The 17,111-nt window shown below is 41.8% G+C and overlaps 2 protein-coding genes across 9 annotated transcripts; both read left to right on the top strand.

Moving 5' to 3' along the window:
* The first annotated feature begins 23 nt into the window (after positions 1 to 23).
* Positions 24 to 11,934, top strand: sema4ab (sema domain, immunoglobulin domain (Ig), transmembrane domain (TM) and short cytoplasmic domain, (semaphorin) 4Ab). Of its 4 annotated transcripts, XR_009767266.1 has the most exons (15): positions 2,319 to 2,464; positions 3,147 to 3,385; positions 3,560 to 3,720; positions 3,799 to 3,858; positions 4,259 to 4,357; positions 4,443 to 4,536; positions 4,969 to 5,091; positions 5,188 to 5,315; positions 5,511 to 5,692; positions 7,214 to 7,358; positions 7,644 to 7,833; positions 7,913 to 8,028; positions 8,260 to 8,512; positions 9,572 to 10,314; positions 11,583 to 11,934. XR_009767266.1 is itself a non-coding variant. In XM_061664730.1 (14 exons), the coding sequence occupies exons 2-14, from the start codon at positions 3,286 to 3,288 to the stop codon at positions 10,261 to 10,263; spliced, it is 2,343 nt and encodes a 780-aa protein (XP_061520714.1). In that variant the 5' UTR covers positions 24 to 1,079; positions 3,147 to 3,285; the 3' UTR covers positions 10,264 to 11,932. The 4 variants fall into 4 exon arrangements, 3 of the variants coding, with proteins under 3 accessions (XP_061520714.1, XP_061520713.1, XP_061520715.1); XM_061664730.1 differs by lacking the exon at positions 2,319 to 2,464 and adding an exon at positions 24 to 1,079 and having other exon boundaries at positions 9,572 to 11,932; XM_061664729.1 differs by having other exon boundaries at positions 9,572 to 11,932.
* A 944-nt stretch (positions 11,935 to 12,878) lies between these two features.
* On the top strand, positions 12,879 to 17,003 carry si:dkey-81h8.1 (uncharacterized protein LOC100034657 homolog). Of its 5 annotated transcripts, none has more exons than XM_061665021.1 (9): positions 12,879 to 13,083; positions 13,662 to 13,768; positions 14,378 to 14,491; positions 14,578 to 14,634; positions 15,083 to 15,220; positions 15,683 to 15,730; positions 15,869 to 15,982; positions 16,172 to 16,282; positions 16,350 to 17,003. In XM_061665021.1, exons 2-9 carry the CDS (start codon positions 13,670 to 13,672, stop codon positions 16,437 to 16,439), a joined length of 771 nt encoding a protein of 256 aa, XP_061521005.1. In that variant the 5' UTR covers positions 12,879 to 13,083; positions 13,662 to 13,669; the 3' UTR covers positions 16,440 to 17,003. The 5 variants fall into 5 exon arrangements, with proteins under 5 accessions (XP_061521005.1, XP_061521008.1, XP_061521007.1 ...); XM_061665024.1 differs by having other exon boundaries at positions 16,353 to 17,003; XM_061665023.1 differs by having other exon boundaries at positions 16,175 to 16,282.
* The last annotated feature ends 108 nt before the right edge of the window (positions 17,004 to 17,111 follow it).

The following is a 17,111-nucleotide window of genomic DNA, read 5'->3' on the forward strand; positions in this document are numbered from 1 at the left end:
ATGAACTAACTTTCTTTCATCAGCAAGGTGGGATTGCTGGTGCTCTTAACCAGAGTATATAAAAAAAAAAAAAAAAAAAAGAATATATCTTGTCATATGCATCAAATTGAATGGGTACAAAAGGCCATACCTGCTCTAATCATTAACTCACATAATTTGTATTTCCTTTTCATGTATAGTAAGGGTGTTGTCCAAAAGGGTTATGTTTACTTATTAAATGTATTTTATTGGCGGTTGGATGAGATCAGCGTTGACTAGAACCAGTTTGTGAAATAATGTTTGAATAAATTCACTCCTTGTGCACAACTGAACTCCGGCTAAGTTGTCGCAATGATCTGAAATCCAATCAATCCTCGTCTGTAAACCCATCGAATGGTTATCCACAAGCAACGTGTTCATACAGAACAGCGGCGCGGAGAAACGGTACAAAGTGGACAATGGGCCTTCTTGCCTGGGGAAATACTACAGTACCAGTATGTACAACAGTTTATTTCTTTACGTTTGATTGTTTTTCAACATGAATACATTGCAGTGCTATTTTGCTTTGCTAAAAATACAAAACAGAAAGTTCACATTTTTTTGGGGCGGGCTGGAACGGATTCATGGCATTTCAATTCATTTCAATGGGGAATATTGATTTGCTAGTATACGTGCAACTTGAGGTACGACTTCAGTCACGGAACCGATTGAACTTGTAAATCAAAGGTTTCCCCTGCATGTTGTACTGGATCTCATTTGCTGCACAGACCTGTCCTTTGGTGAAGTCACTGATGCTTCGTCGGCCATGTTTGTTTGATGAGTGGGGGCGGTTTTCTTCTTACCACGTGGCTGTTTTCAGGTCACCACGCTAATCCTTTCTAATCTCCTTTACTTCTTAGCCATTTTACCCTCTCGCTGTCTCTCCTTTCCCTGCTTTTAAATAAAGTTTCATTTGCCGTAGTTTGAATGCAAGTTGTAGACTTGAAACTAGGTGCCGAAAGACCGCCGGCGAGGGTTAACAGGTCCTCTTTCTCTGTGGGAAAATCCTGCTGCGTCCTGGCAGTCTACTCATAAAAGATGGCCATCTAAAGACTTGACAGGTACTTCTACAAAATGACACACCGGGGTTGGGGGATTACCCAATAAGCCAAATCGTGATTAATTACTTGGTAGCCATTAAATATAATTGTGGAGATTGAACAGCCTGTACTTACTCAGAAGCTTTTCTACTATTCATGCATTCCGGTATGGCAGGTTGCAGAATGCATGAGAAAACTGCGGGGAATGGTGTACGTTTCATTTATTTATATCGATTTATAAAATATATCGTCGTTACCGTACCGTAAACGTACATGCACGTCACAAATGTTGGATTCTGCTATCTAGCCTTGAGGCCAGTGTTAGTCGAAGTCATTGCTGTTCTAGCTAAAGTCAGCCAAGATGTCAACGATTCCGGGTCATGCAGTGGAAAAAGTCTCTTTTTAATTTGCGGTTGTCATCACGCCAATTGAGACTCGAGAAATGTTTGAATTGTGTAGGGATCGTAGTTGTTGATCATTGTGTGTCGGCGACGATCGCCGGGTCGACTTGTCCCTCCATTCGACGTAACTGCCATTTATACGAAACGTTAACATAGGGAAAAGGCCAAACAATAGCAGCTGTTGAAGGCGGTTGGAGAGGGGCCGCACGCTACGATACTACCTCCGAAGGCGGAAAATTGCCGGGTCGACTTTGTCCTCCCATTCCGTGTCTGTGCCGTGCATACAGAACAGCAACGTGGGGGGGGAGCAAGAGTATTGTTCTTGAACCCAAACGTTTGATGAATAAAATCTTTTTGGGTTGTGCAGCTGTTCATCAGATCAATCAACACGTGATACAGCACCATGATTGAAAACCAAGTCTCTGGATAAATGAACACAATATCAGTTCCAAGATTAAGACTAATTACCGTCAACAATAACTTTTTTTTATAAGTACAAAGAATTTACATAGTAAATTGACATAAACAATAAACATCATTCACAGCTTGCCAGGGGTGCTAATCGTAAGATTGTTTCTTTTCTCATTGTCTTGAGATTCAGGTCTTTTTCTGTCCTTGCTTTATGCGGTCGCACAATTAGACTCAAGAGAGGGCCATTTGGGACCTATTCGCTTGATTCTATGTGACATCAACAGAAATATTGTTATTGTTATGGGTTATTTTGAGAGAGTGACATCACTTTGACTGTTGTCAGAGAGCAAAACGTCATTTTATATGTTGCTCCAATGTGCGGCCCAGGGTCGTGAAAAACAAACAAAACAAAACAAAACACTGTTCTGTCTGGCTGGCCCCTCTTGTGTAGTGCGAGGAGGAGGGGACTATTTGTTGACATAGTAGAGACCCCACTCACCCTCTCGCCCACGGTCAGCGTTTTCTCCACACCGACACACGTTCGTCTTGTGGCCGCTTCAAGCTCTCCCGTGGGGGATACAACCGAACGATAACGTAAGGACATTTCAATTTGGTGGTACGGCTATAAATCGGTTGCACAAACAAAAGACTGTACCTGCGACGAGACGAATAAGGAGGGCCAGTTTGCGTAAAATGTTTTGTTTTGTGGAGGGTAATGCTAACGTTTCGTGTCGTATGTCAACTTCATTTCGCCGCGTCTTGGTCGATGGTAATCTTGGTAGTAGAGTTGAGGTTTAATAGTTAACCGGCTCCGAGGCGAGCTAACTGTTAGCATGTTAGCTAACATAGCAGTGTGTGGCATTTAGTCGCCACCAAAAATAAAAATTAAAAAATAGCCTCCCTTGCCCCCCCCCCAAAAAAAGTTGTCAAATACATAATGCAAGATTTTGAAATAAAAAATAAATGTGATTTAAATAAAAGTTAATGCTTAAAAAAACAAAAAATTAAAAAATGCAACTTGTTGCTTAGGAACAGTGCTGTTGGATTACTCAAGTGGCACCTCATTAATGGGGGTAGCTTATCTATCTATCTATCTATCTATCTATCTATCTATCTATCTATCTATCTATCTATCTATCTATCTATCTATCTATCTATCTACCTACCTAGCTACCAACCAACCAACTAACTAACTAACTATATACAGGGTTACCTAGCTAACCCTGTATATACCAGCCAGCCACTTGCGATGTAAACCCCCGTGCGTCCCTCTCAGGTGTCTCAGCGATGTTGGGACGTACCAACCGGAGGATGTGGTCTCAGCAAGGGTCGCCGCCCCTCCTAATGGCGTCTCCTTGACCCCCCGCCCCCACGACGACCGTCAGTCCTCCACCTGGCCTCAACTTCCTGCCGTGATGGCGACTGGCTGCCGCCTGCTGTCCATCGCCGTGACTCTGCTGGGCTTTCTGAACCCCTGCGTGACCGCACTGACGCCCAGGGTGTCCTTTCCAATGGGTGAGTAGAGACTTTGTTTTAAAGGGTAATTAGTACCTCTGAAGGTGGAAATTTGCCAGGTTACAAAACAGCAATGTCAAGAAGGAAAACATTGTTGCAGTGTTAGAGACTTCTATTTCATCTCTAACATCTCACTGCATTGTTGTCCCCCTGATCCGCCGTGCGCGATTGCAGGTAGTCCCGGGAGACGTCTCGCCCGCTTCAGCAGCGCCGACGTGGGCAACACCACCACGCTGCTGCTCGGCGACGGCGGGGATACACTCTACGTGGGAGGCCGCGACGCCGTGCTGGCGCTGGACGTCAGCCTCGAGGGCGCCATCGTGCTGAGGAACAGGGTAAGGGAAGGCGTGCCAAGTCGGAGACGTACACTGCATTTGGTCGTTTTCACTGGACATTGTGCTCTCCTCTCGCAGCTGGACTGGAGGCCGTCAGAGAAAGACCTGGAGCAATGTTCCATGAAAGGCAAGAAGATGGCAAGTAGCTTGTTTGCACACGTTTAACACTTCAAAGTTCAAGTTGACAACGTTCATGTTTACAGTACTTTATTTTCTATTGGATTTTAATCATTGAGTAGGAGTTGGTCGCGAGTGAATGGAATGTTTGTTTGACCTTACTATAGTGGACATAAATAGCTAGCTAGCTAGTTAGGAAGACATCACATATGACATTGAAATATGAAGAATATGAAAACAGATTTGTTTTTTTTCCTTTGGGGATTACTATTAATATACAATGGAACCTTAGGTTTCTTTTGCTCGTTTTCATAAGATTTAGATATTTTTTTTTTTTTTACTTACATAAAATCAGTATTTTTAATAGTAAATAAAATAGTAGAAATAATAAACATCCTTTTGTGTTACTTTATTTCCCCAGACGGACTGTCCTAATTTTATCCGTGTGCTGCTGTTCCTGAACGCCACTCACATCTACGCCTGTGGAACATTTGCCTTCAGTCCACGTTGTATCTACATTGTAAGTGTGTCTTCTGTATATGTACTGCATATTGATATACCAATGCAGATGATTGCAGTTACTTGCGTCTTGATGTATTTTCTAGAACTCTGAGACGTTAACGGTGAGCCTCAAGCCCGATGAGGGACGGGGTCGCTGCCCTTACGATCCCTACCAGCGTAACACTGCTATCGTCGTTGGTATGTGATGTCAAGCTGTGTAGCGCTACATGACACAATGCTGTGTCCTGTCCTGTCCTGTCCTGTCCTGTTCTCGGTTCTACTCTCCTGTCCCCGGAGCTCTACCTGCACCTGGACGACGGCAGCCTGAGCTTCGTCCCTTCTTTGCAGGATGTAGCACTGCCTGGTTTACTGCTCGTCCAGTCCTATTGCTACTTGTCGCACCTGAATGATCCTGTCCTGTCTTGCCTTGCTCAATGCTCCTGTCCTGTGCCGTGTGGTCCTATCTTCTTTACAGCTCGCTGTGTCTCACTGATCCTGTCCTATTTGCTACTCGTCCCACTAACTGTACCAGCATGTTAATGCATACAGACTCCGTACTACTTAGCTGCCGAACAGGACAGGTTAAAACCAAACCAAACGCATGACCGTCCTGTGGTGATTTATCCCCAGACGGAGAGCTGTACACGGGCACGGTGGCCGACTACCGGGGCAACTGGCCGCTCATCTCCCGCCACCTCAGCGAAGGCTCGCGCGTGGACCTCAAGCTGGACGACACGCTAGGATGGCTGGAGGGTAAGGATATGGCAGAGGGCGTAGTGTTGTTTTCTCTTTTAGTTTTTTTTTTTTTTTTTTTTTACATACTTGACTGTTGTTTGCCTCTGTGTGCAGATCCGACCTTCATCAGCTCCATCTTCGTTCCCGACGAGGGCAAAATCTACTTCTTCTTTAGCGAAGTGGGTCGAGAGTACGACTTCATCGACAAGTTTGTCGTCTCGCGTGTTTCCCAAGTCTGCACGGTAACAACAAATGGTTTTGTATTCAACTGCAGATGGGGTGCATCTATTGGGGGGATGGGGGTCTCGGCCAACTGGCACGAGCTGAAGTGCATTTTCACTTGCATTATATATAAGTTGCGGTACAGCATCAAGTAGATGAAATATGGTATGGGACTACTAATATATGATGTTTCTACTGGATGCGTTCCGTCCCAGAGCGATGTCGGAGGCCAGCGGACGCTTCAGCGGCGTTGGACCACCTTTGCCAAAGCGCAACTGCTGTGCCAGGCGGATGGCGAGCTGCCCTACAACGTCATCCAGGACATCGACAGTCTGCCGCCAGCCGAGGGCACGCCGGCGGATGACACGCTTTTCTACGGCATCTTCACCTCTCAGTGGTCAGTCACACGTCATCAAGATCAAAACTGTTTGGCCTTTGTAATTGTTCATCAAGTGATTTTTATTTTGTTTTATTTAGTTTTTTATTTCAACATTGATTATTCCTGAGTTGAGATGTTATTTAAGAATATATAGGGAACCAAATACATAATTGAAAGATAAATGATTGTATAATTAATCAATACAGTTATGAATTGACCGATTTGTTATTTGAGAGTTAATAATAAACTAGCCTGTGCACTTATTTAATGTATACATATATTTAATAGTAAACAAAATAGAATAAATTATACATTTCCAAAATGATTTTCTTAAAATATATTTTGTATAATTAATTATTAACTGTTTTGTTTCATGATTTGTATGAACAGTAAATTAACTTGCAAAATATTATATTTTTCAGTTTATAAGGCAAGGAGCTGTATTATCAGTAATAATAATGAAAAATTAATACATAAATAAAATACATAAAATTCCTCACTGGTTCATCATTATTTTAAGTTGTGTGATAATAATTTATTTACGAGTTAGTAAAGAAAAGAAAATTGGGGGTAGTAATTTAAATAATATAATATACAAATCAATGTAATACAAAATGTTTTGTCAAAAATCTAAATATTTAACTATATGAATAGCCTCCCAAAAAACTAAAAACAATGATCATTAAATAAAACAAAATTTTATAATACAGAAAGGTTAACGAATTTAACCAAATTAACAAAAATAGTTCTTAAATTTGTAAAAACAAACAAACAAGAAACAGTACAAGTTTACCTTTTAACATTTGTTCGTCTTTTAAAATTATTCAGCCCTTTGAGATCCCAGGGTAGTTGAACGCAACACACAGTACATTTAATTCTATGACACTCACAGTTTTAGACACAGAGGAGGCGGTGCTGGGGTTTGTTTTTAAAGAAGTGTATTTAAATGAGAAAATAATATTTATGTATTATTTTATTGTTTATGTTGTTTTCTGTTCGCCTGTGTGGAGTTTGCATGTTCGCTCCGTGCCTGCGTGGGTTTTCCCCGGTTTCCTCCCACATCCCAAAAACATGCAGGGCAGGTTAATCGAAGACTCTAAATTGCCCGTAGGTGTGAATGTGAGTGCGAATGGTTGTTTGTTTGTATGTGCCCTGCGATTGGCTGGCAACCAGTTCAGGGTGTACCCCGCCTCTCGCCCGAAGATAGCTGGGATAGGCTCCAGCACCCCCGCGACCCTAGTGAAGGAGAAGCGGAACGGAAGATGAATGAATGAATGTTCGATCTTTGCTATGTACAGCACTGTGTTCCAGCTGTATTACCATTATTATTTTTTAAGAGCTGCAGAAATAAAGCTGAGTTGAGTATACATATTTCATAGCAAGGACAAAAGGAAGTAAAGATTCTCCACGGCATATTATGGGGCATGTGACTGGTCATCAGGCGTCCTCGCAGCTTCTCCTTCACAATGGCGTCTTTATCATCGTTCGTGTGTTGTGTAGTGTCACGCGGCGTTCATTTTGTTTCCACTTTGAACGCAGGTCGGTCAACTCGGGCCTGTCGGCCGTGTGCTCGTTCAGCTTGTCGGACATCAAGTCGGCCTTCTCGGGCGGCTACAAGGTCCTCAACCGCGACACGCTGCAGTGGAGCACGCGGGTGCAAGAGAGGGTGGCCAACCCGGGCGAGGTAAATGTTGCTAAGACACAAGCAGGAAGCAGACTGACACAAATATGTAATATAGAAACTCAACTGAACTCATAATAATTACAATCTCTTTACGTGGTATTTTTCAGGACAACTTAAGAAGACGTTTCTTATTAAAATGTAGAAAGATGGAGTGTATCTTCTTCTGCCCTCTAACACACCTTGTTTAGGCTCCTCCTTTTGGAACAGTGCATCAAAAAGCCGTCAGTTCAATATGTTTCTTTTGGGTTTGATTTCCGAGGCTGTCCTTTTCTCTGGCGTATTTAGTGCGGCCTGCACAACGCGTCAGACAACGCCCTGCGCTACGTCAAAGAGAACTTTTTGGCGGACGACAGCGTACGACCGACGGGCGGGGGTCCCACGTTGGTGTCTGCCGAGCACCGCTACACCCACCTGACCGTCCAGAAGGTCCGGGCGGCCGGCGGCGTGGACTACACGGTCCTCTTTCTCCTCACGGGTAAGGCGAATGTAAGTTTATTTACGTTTTTGTTTTTTTGCTTGCACTTGGGTGTCCAACGTATTTGATGGCGTTTCAGAGTCGGGGTACCTTCACAAGGCGGTGCTGCTGCAGAGCGGGGCGCACGTGGTGGAGGAGGTGCAGGTGTTCCAGAAGCCGCAGCCCGTCAAGAGCCTCAAGCTGTCCATACCCACGGTACAGCAACAACTCTTCCACTTGAATCCATTGGCCATTGATATTATTATGGATTTCTTTACCATTTGATGCTGTGTTCCGTTTCCACTTGTGTGGCTTTTCCTCTTCTACCTCACTGGTACCCTTTGTGGCTTCACCAAAAAAAAGCCAAAGAGAATTTGAACTGAGCTAAATTGCTTTGCTGCTGGCTGAGCTGAAGCCTCACGAGATTCACCGACGTCTCCTCAACAGGGCTTGATATACGTGGGCACGTCCGAGGGCGTGCTCAGGCTCCCGGTGGCCAACTGTTCCTTTTACTGGACCTGCGCTCAGTGCGTCCTCGCCCGGGACCCCTTCTGCGGGTGGGACGCCGCCCGCCGGGCATGCGTGGGTGTCTCCGCCGCACACCTGGGCCAGGACGTGGCGGGCGGCAACGTGGCGAAGGCGTGCCAGAACGTGGCGTTGATGCCCACTGCTCGCTTTGGGCCAAACAACCTGCCTGCGGGTAAGAAAAGTTTATTCATTACCTCAAATGTTCACATTTATTGTGTATTAAAAAACATTTTATGAAAAAAAATAGTTCATTACGAGACCTTTTTATGCTCTACTGATAATGATAAATTAAGATGTAAAAAGGAAGAAGCAGACTGACTCAAAAGAGGCTCATTTGGGTAATGAAAGGTATTTCTATATTTTTAATATATATTTATTTTGTACTATGGACTTATTTTGTACTATCTATATATTTGTAAATGTATCTTATATATATTTTCAGTACTAAAAGAAAGAAAATACTTTTACTTAATTTTAGTCATTTCTTTTGTTTATCAAACTATAAAATTGTTAAAATGTTTTTTGTTTTTTTTTCCAATAATTTTATTTATTTTTTTAGTAACATTTTTACGTCGACATTTGTATTTAACTTTGTGTGCATGCATGCGTCCATGTGTTTGCGTATAGAAATAAAACATATTTGCAATGGTAAATATAGAAGAAATAGTCAGTCCATAGAGTTAAAAAATGGTTATATAATTGTTTATATATATATATTTAAAAGATTTATTTGTGTAGAATTGTACTGCAACGTTTTTATTTAATTGTGTGTACAATAGTTGATAGACTTAAAAAAAGGATAATAATGTAGTTTTTATGTTTTTGTTTTTTTTTTAGATATCCAGATATTAGATTAACATATTCAAAATGTGGATGAACAATGAAAATAAAACAATCTAAAAAACATACATATATTGAAAAAAAAAGAATAGAAAAATATTAAAGTAATTTTGTGAAAGAGTAAAAATGTAAACAAAATTTACCGTGTTATGGAGAAAAAAAATAAAAATAAAAAATAAAAAATAAATAAAAAAAATTATATATATATATATATATATATATATATATATATATATATATATATATATATATATATATATATATATATATATATATATATATCCCCCCCCCCAAAGTTACTACATAGTGATTGATTCTTTGCCCAGTAAAGGGCTAACAATCAGTACAGTAGTTTCCATAGGAGGGTCTCGAGCTGTCATCTGTTTATCAGCTCCCTGTCCGCCAGGCGAGCCGGTGTCGGTGTCCCTGCACGAGGTGGTGCGGCTCCCGTGTCCCGCCGCGTCGCGTCTCTCCCGCCAGTCGTGGGAGCGCCCCAACAGCCGCCTGTCCCCGGAGCTCTACCTGCACCTGGACGACGGCAGCCTGAGCTTCGTGGCCACGCCGGCCACTCTGGGCCACTACCTGTGCCTGTCGGCCGAGAACGGCTACCGGCAGGCCGTGGCCGTCTACCACGTCAAACAGAAGAGCGGCGCCCTACCCGCCCCCACGCCCGCTCGACCCAAGGGACCCGAGTCGGCGCTGACCGCCGCCGGGCAGCCGGGGCGCAACTTCACCTTATGGATGGTGAAAGGGGCACCCGAAGAGGCCGCCTTCCGAGACGGGGACCCCCTAATGTCGGCGCAGACGCCCTCCTACCTAAAGGAGCTCGTGGCCGTGTCGGTCCTCTTAGCGCTTTGCCTCAGCGCGCTCCTCGTCATCCTCTTCTACGTGCTCAAACAGCGGTGGCGTAGCCGCACAGTCCCCCAGCAGGTCGCGGAGGATTCGGACAGACGGACCCCGGTCGAGCACGAGGCCATCCGAGGGGGCCCGGCGCAGAGCAAGTGCAACGGACACGTCCAGGGCACGCTCTGCAACGGGGCGCTCGCCGCCTCCAACGGACACTTGCCCAATACGCCCATCTGAGCGAGCGCAACGGAGGCAGCTGTACGGATGCGCACGGTGACGAGACTCCAGGTAAGGATGGAAGACGACGTGACTGCGCTTCCTTAAATCATGTGACAAGTTTGATGTCAGTGTTTGGGCCACGCTGAAAATAGAAAAAACAACATTGCCACAATATCACGGGGAAAACATGGTAGGAAAGAGTTGTAATGTGCAGGAATAGTTGTAATTTTTTTATGTGAAAGGAATAAAGTCACAATTTTCCAAGAATAAGTAAAAAAAAAAAGACCTAATGTTCCAAGAGTAAAGCCATAATTTTCTGAGTATGTGTCATAATGTTACAAGGAATAAATGGAACGATGAATAATGCGACACAAATGCATTTGTAATATTACGAGAAAAAAAATGCTCATGTTCCAAGAATAAAGCAGAGCTTCTTTTTAATGTTACAGGAATAGATGTGAAATAATGCAAGAATTTTTTTTTTTGCAATGTGACAAGAATAGTCCTGATATGTTAAAAATGTTAATGCGATGAAGTCTACTGTCGGTCGTAATATTACAAGAAAGAAACAGTTGTTTAAACATTACAGGAAGCAGTGGTATGAGAATAAAGTTGGAATATGACAAAAATCTTGTACTATTAAAGAGAAAAAAGATGTAATGTTCCAAAAATAGTCACACGTTTACAAGAATAAGGAAAAAGGTGATGTTACAAGAATAGTCACAATGTTACGAGACTAAAATAACGTTAATAAACCAATTTGAGTAAAATGTTGATAAATGTTAAAAACAAATAGTCATTACATTATGGCAACACTCATAATATTGTGAGAATAACCTGGTAATAGTCTGATTTAGAAAAATGGTAATTTTTCAAGTTGAAAGTTGCAATATTAGAAAAGTGTTTAAAACAATTTATGAAAACAAATCTTCAAATCTTAGCAAATAAATGCAAATTACGTATATATTCTTTTTTTTACACAACCGAACTTGTCATATTTAAACTTTTTGTTCTCATCATTTGATGACCGTAATTTTTTCAGTGTGGCCTTAACACTCCTACGTCCAATTCATGTTTTTTTACGTGTTTTCATTTCACTGCATGCTACCAGTTAGCGTTTGATGCCACGTGACTGCTACATGTACAGTACTATCAATTAGTAGGCTTTCATGCACACACAAAAAAAACAATTGTTAGTAGAAAATCAACGTTTGCACACTTTTGTCACATCATGAAGTTTATGGAACTTGTTTTTGTATTATTTTCTACTAAACTGTGGCGTGTTATGGGATGGCATTGCCGCTCCTGAACGTGCCTTGTCTACACTACAACACTAGGACCCTGTGATAATGTGAGTATAGATATGAACTCGTGTCGTGTGTTCAGGTGGCTGTTTTGAATGTTAAATGTGAACATGGTACTAATGTGCTTCGTGACCACTTTTATTTCTCCACGTGGGGGAAAACCGGGACCAAATTATGCTGTTTTTACTCATCCAGGGACATAAATTTTGACTTCCTTGGATGATATTTTTTTTTGGGGGGGGGGGGGGGGGGGCGTTGGCATGTCCTCTTTTCACATGTGGACTGAATCCGGAGGGGGTGAACAACACAGCTGTAGCTACAAAAAAAAAACTGTCAGCTGAGAATACAAAAATGAGATGATGAAATCCAACCAATCATAATAAATATTGTGTTAAATGAATGCCTCTCTCTATGTCAGTCGTGACTTAGCCACGTTATCTTTGTGCAAGTGCAACTAGTGTGTACTACGGAATAATATGCTGTGTTTCCACACATTTTAAAGGGTTCTTTAGCGCCACCACATGGGCGAAAACATAATAATGCACCTTAGAAAAAGCTCGTGAGCGGAGATACGAAAAACAAATTTTAGAAAAAGAATACGGTCATTAAATGGATAAAACACAATATTTGAAATAACTGATCAAGAAGAAGATTTTTTTTCTCAAGTCTAAATTTAGCCATCAAATACAAAATAAATGTAAAATTAATTTCATAAATGAAAATATTTAAAATGAAAATAAGATGTATTAGATTTTTTGTCAAATGTATTATACTAATTATAACCCCTTAAGTGGAAATTTGACTCACTCTGCTGTATATATTTGTATATATAATGTATACAAATACATAAATGAAATACAAAATAAATATAGTCAGGTAGTAAAAAATAATTACATTCAATATTTTCCTAATATTTAATGTTGAAATAAAACTATTGTTTATTAAATTTTAAAACTCATTTAAGCAAATTATTAGCTTTAAGATATATTTTAAGATGAAAAGAAATGCATTGAATATTTTTTTCAAGTTATATTTCACACCTAAATACATTGATCTAGAACTGAATAATACATAAATGCCCTTTTTTAATTTGCATATTTCTTTGGTTTGCTTTTATTTATGGAGCCGCAGTGTAGCAATCATACCATAACTGATTAATAACACAATAACTAATTTTATCAGCATTAGTGCTTTATTGTATTTTTTTTATTCTTAAAAAAACATGTTTCTGTTTGTTATTAAATATTCAAATAAAGACACACAAAAAAAAACACAAAAAAAACAAAAACAAAAACATAATTAATAAATCATTTGCAGCGTCGCCATGTGATGACATCCCGGGAGTTGTATCCGCTTCCTTCCTTCCGTCCTGGACTGCAAGTCTGCGAAAAGTCTGCAGCGGCCCGTTTGCTGCAGTGAAATCACACACACACACACGCGCGCACACGCACGCACTCACTCCCCTGTTCTAGCAGCCTGCCTGCGCAGTGACAACATCGGGACCGAGAGGAGGTTCCTCAGTGACTCAGCACAGGTAAGAACATCATTTTTTTTTAATGCATTCCTAATGAGATGGACGACGGATTGATGTCTTGTAAATATGTCCATCTGGGCCGGAGCCAAGTCATACTGCAGCTGCACTCCACTTTGGTGCAGTGTGCCTTTTAAAGAAGTCCACTGCAGTGATAAATGTTTTACTTTATCGTCGACAATGGCGGCAATGATGGAAATAAGTCTCGTATTGTGTCATTTTCTTTCTTTTTTTTTCCTGCCTCATTTGGAGAGCTGCTTTGAAACACGTCGGAGAGGCTGGTTGAGGGTGTGCCTAATATTTTGGCCTGGCACTTGTCCCTTTAAGAGGCCTCTCTCTCTCTCTCTCTCTCTCTCTTTCTGGGCTGAGTCAGATAGAGGACACATTGATGAGCTGGGCATCCTGGCCTACATTCACACCTTAAATTCTGGATTTGGTCCATTAAATTGTATTAATTTCTTCCCAACATTTTATTCTCTTGATTTTGTACGGTTTCTCTTCCGCGTCAAGTACATGTGGGCCTGCCTGGTGGGTGTGGTTGTGTCCCCAAACTTTGTGTTTGTGTCCACCCAATGTCAAAGGTAGCGAGATGGCGCAGACCGACCCAAAAGACCCGACGCCCCCGCCGGGGTCCCTGAACCCGGGCCAGCTGCAGTCCCACTTCAAGATGGAGCCAAAGACTTTGGGGGTGGGCGAGTAGTAATGTAACCATTTCATAGACCTAATGTGAGCAGCTAAAATGCTAACATGCTATCAGTCTGCTAAAAAAAAGATAACAACTTGAGTATTGAAAGCACTAAGAACTGAGAAAGAGAAGGATTTAAAGGTACGCCCTGTATCAGGTACTATTTCAAAAAGTTAGTCCGACTGCTTAAAGTAACATGCTTGCAGTCTGATAAAAATTAGCAACTTAAGAAAGCATGGAGTAGCATGAAGATAGCAATCCTAGTTGCAGTGTACTATTTTAAAGCTGTAATAAGACCAGATAAAATGCTAACATTTGACCTTCTAAAAGATAGCAACTTGAGTACAGATTGCAATAAGGTCTTATGACAAAGATGTGCCCCGTCATGGAACTACTTCAAAAGGCTAACAAGAAGAGATAAAATGCTAACATGCTAGTAGTTGCTAAGCTAGCGTATACTAAGATAGCACCGAGAGTACTGAAAGCACTATAACGATTTGACTAGCGACAAGCCTAGTGGTAAGATAGCTTTTCAAAAGTCTAATAAGACCTGACAAAATGCTAACATGCTGTTGGTGTGCTAAAAGCTAGCTGCTACCTCGTCTTCTTCAGACCATCCAGCTGGTCATCGCGCTGCTGGTCCTGTGCCTGAGCGCGTCCGTCCTCCAGGTCCACGAGATCCATTTCACGGCCGACGTGGCGCTCTTCCTCGTAGTGGTCATTCAGGTAGGGCAGTTAGCAGACACGTTAACGTTCAGCATTTGTCCGACCCCGGCGTCCTTCACTGACCTCCCAGGTCTTTATTCGAACAGGTCACCTTATCGGGATCTGTGTTGATACACAGTGGGAGGAGGCCCACTCTGTTTTGGGTGAGTGGGCTTATACGATTGTTTACAGTTGTGCAAAATAACCTTGGGCGATGAGCCACATACTGCTTCACCAAGTCGAAAAACTGTATTATATTATTAAATATACATTATTTATATAAATCCATTTATTAAAATTGTGTATTTGATTTATTTGGATTTTTGGGGGGGTTAGTTTTTGTTTGTAGTTATCTTGGGCATAACTTTGGGAAATGAGCCACATGTTGTTTGACCAAATCCTGAAGACAAATATATATATTTTTGAATACAAATATTTAAGTCCGTATTTTTGCCAAATGGATAGTCCTTTAAGAATATTATATTTTATGTAGTATTTTTGTATTTCATTGATTTATACTGTAAATATTCAACTTTTTTTTTTATTTATTTATTTTTTTTTTTAATACTGAACTTTGCAATATTAATCGCTACGTTTGTTTTCTTTTTGCAGGTGAAATGCGCCCTGGTTCTTCATCTGATCAGCGCCGCGTTCGCCACCGCCGCCCTGGGCCTGATATCCAAGCACCTCCCGTACAGGCAGGACTCTTACCACTGCGAGCACTGCCGCCGCCTGGAGCTCCACGCCGTGGTAAAGCAACGAGAGCGCTTGTATTGCATTTTAGTAGATTGTGCAGCTGTACCTAATCAAATGTTCCGTGAGTACGAGTCGTTTAAACAAGTCTTGTCCGGTGCAAGACTGAAACAATGTGTTTGCAAGACGGAAAGAAACAAGTAAACAGTGAGCCCCTGTTAATCGCGGGGGATACGTTCTGGACTCACCCACTAAGGGTGAAAATCGGCAATCCACTTGTTTTGCTGCAATTCGAAATTTTAGCCGCTCATATACAGTGTCACATTCACCTCTATACTGTAAAACGATCGAATAAAAATCTGCGATATAGCGGAGGCGTGAACGTTGAACCGCCATATAGCGGGGGTTCACTGTATTTCAAAAATGAAAAGTGGATAAAATGCTAACTTGCTAACAGTCGCTATGCAATAGTGCCACAAAAGAAAAAGAAAAAACTCCTTTTGATGTTTGTCTTTGCAGCTACATTGTTTCAGGAAATGCACCGAGCTGATCGAGCAAAAGTGCAAAGTAAGCGGACAGCTATTGTACTTTTTTTTTTTTTTTTTTTACATACACACTATCTATTTTTGTTCCTACGTTTCACATGTGTGGCATATTTTGGTGTTAGTAATGAAATAGCGGGGCTTGTGGTTGTCCTGTGGCTAGCTGTTGATTGACGGCATCCTGAGAACGTTGGTGGTCTTCCTGGTCCTGGAGCTGCTGATCTGCATCACCGCCATGCTCTTCGGACTCACCGTGCTCGCGGCGCGCAGAACCCAGGTGATGGATTTGTATGCTTTATTTCAGAACCACACAGGGGGGACCTAGTGAATGACCTGGAGAGAGCTGGGACCAAAGTAACAAAGGGGTTGATATTTTTAATCAAGATCAGTTGAGTTCTTCTGCACCAAACTCCTCCAACCAAGCAATTTTTTCATTCTTAATTTATTATTATTATTTTTTTTAAAGCAGCCTCCAAGTGAGCGACCTCGCTATCCACAGACTCGCCCGCCGCCGTCTCCGGCTCTTCAGGCTATCCGGGCAACTGCCCCGGCTGCGGCCGAGCCCAGTGCATCCCAGGTACCGCACAACACATACACGCACAAATTATGAATTACTATCATGAATCACTGTCTTTGCGTGTCAGCAGGTGGCCGTTGTTGTGACCGAGCCCGACTCGGATCTGGTGGCAGACCTCGCCACGCCGCCCGCTGAACCTCAAGTGGAGCCCATTTAAACGTTGACCACACACACACACACACACACACACACACTCACTCACACCATTGTGTAAATAAATGCGGATGCCGCACTTGGTGCTTTTGAACAATGTGACACCGTTCGTCCCCTGCGAGTCGAGTCACATGACAAACGTGATCGGAATGTGAGCGAAAACTGCTCACCACGACATATAAACTAAAACATCAAGTCACTATATTAGTGTGTTGACGGAAATAGTGTATGATATGTTAAGCGGTAGGGAAAATGGCTGGCTGATGTACAGTGTGTATGACATAATGTAGGCACATCAGCACTTACAGATGCACATAATACCGTATTTCTGCAAATAGATGCCAGGTGGTGTTTATTTACTCATCTGCTGATTCCATTATCTAGCACATGTGGCATGTTTATCTTGGCTTACAAGCATCACATAAAAAAATAGATCACTTATCACGGTTGTGCTGAATTGTTGTATACTGTATCTATATACTGTATATATATTTACTGTATCTTTTATCACTAGTCAATCTGCATTCCAGGACACACTGTATATTGTGTAAAAGTGTCAAATAAAACTTTTAAACCATAAGTAGATAACGTGTGATTATTATTATTATTATTTTTTCCATTTTGTGTTATTCACCACAGTAGAAGAAATTTAATCCTTGAATAAAATTCATTTTTT

The sequence above is a fragment of the Phycodurus eques genome, chromosome 20 (assembly GCF_024500275.1).
Source record: "Phycodurus eques isolate BA_2022a chromosome 20, UOR_Pequ_1.1, whole genome shotgun sequence".
Classification (NCBI taxonomy): domain Eukaryota; kingdom Metazoa; phylum Chordata; class Actinopteri; order Syngnathiformes; family Syngnathidae; genus Phycodurus; species Phycodurus eques.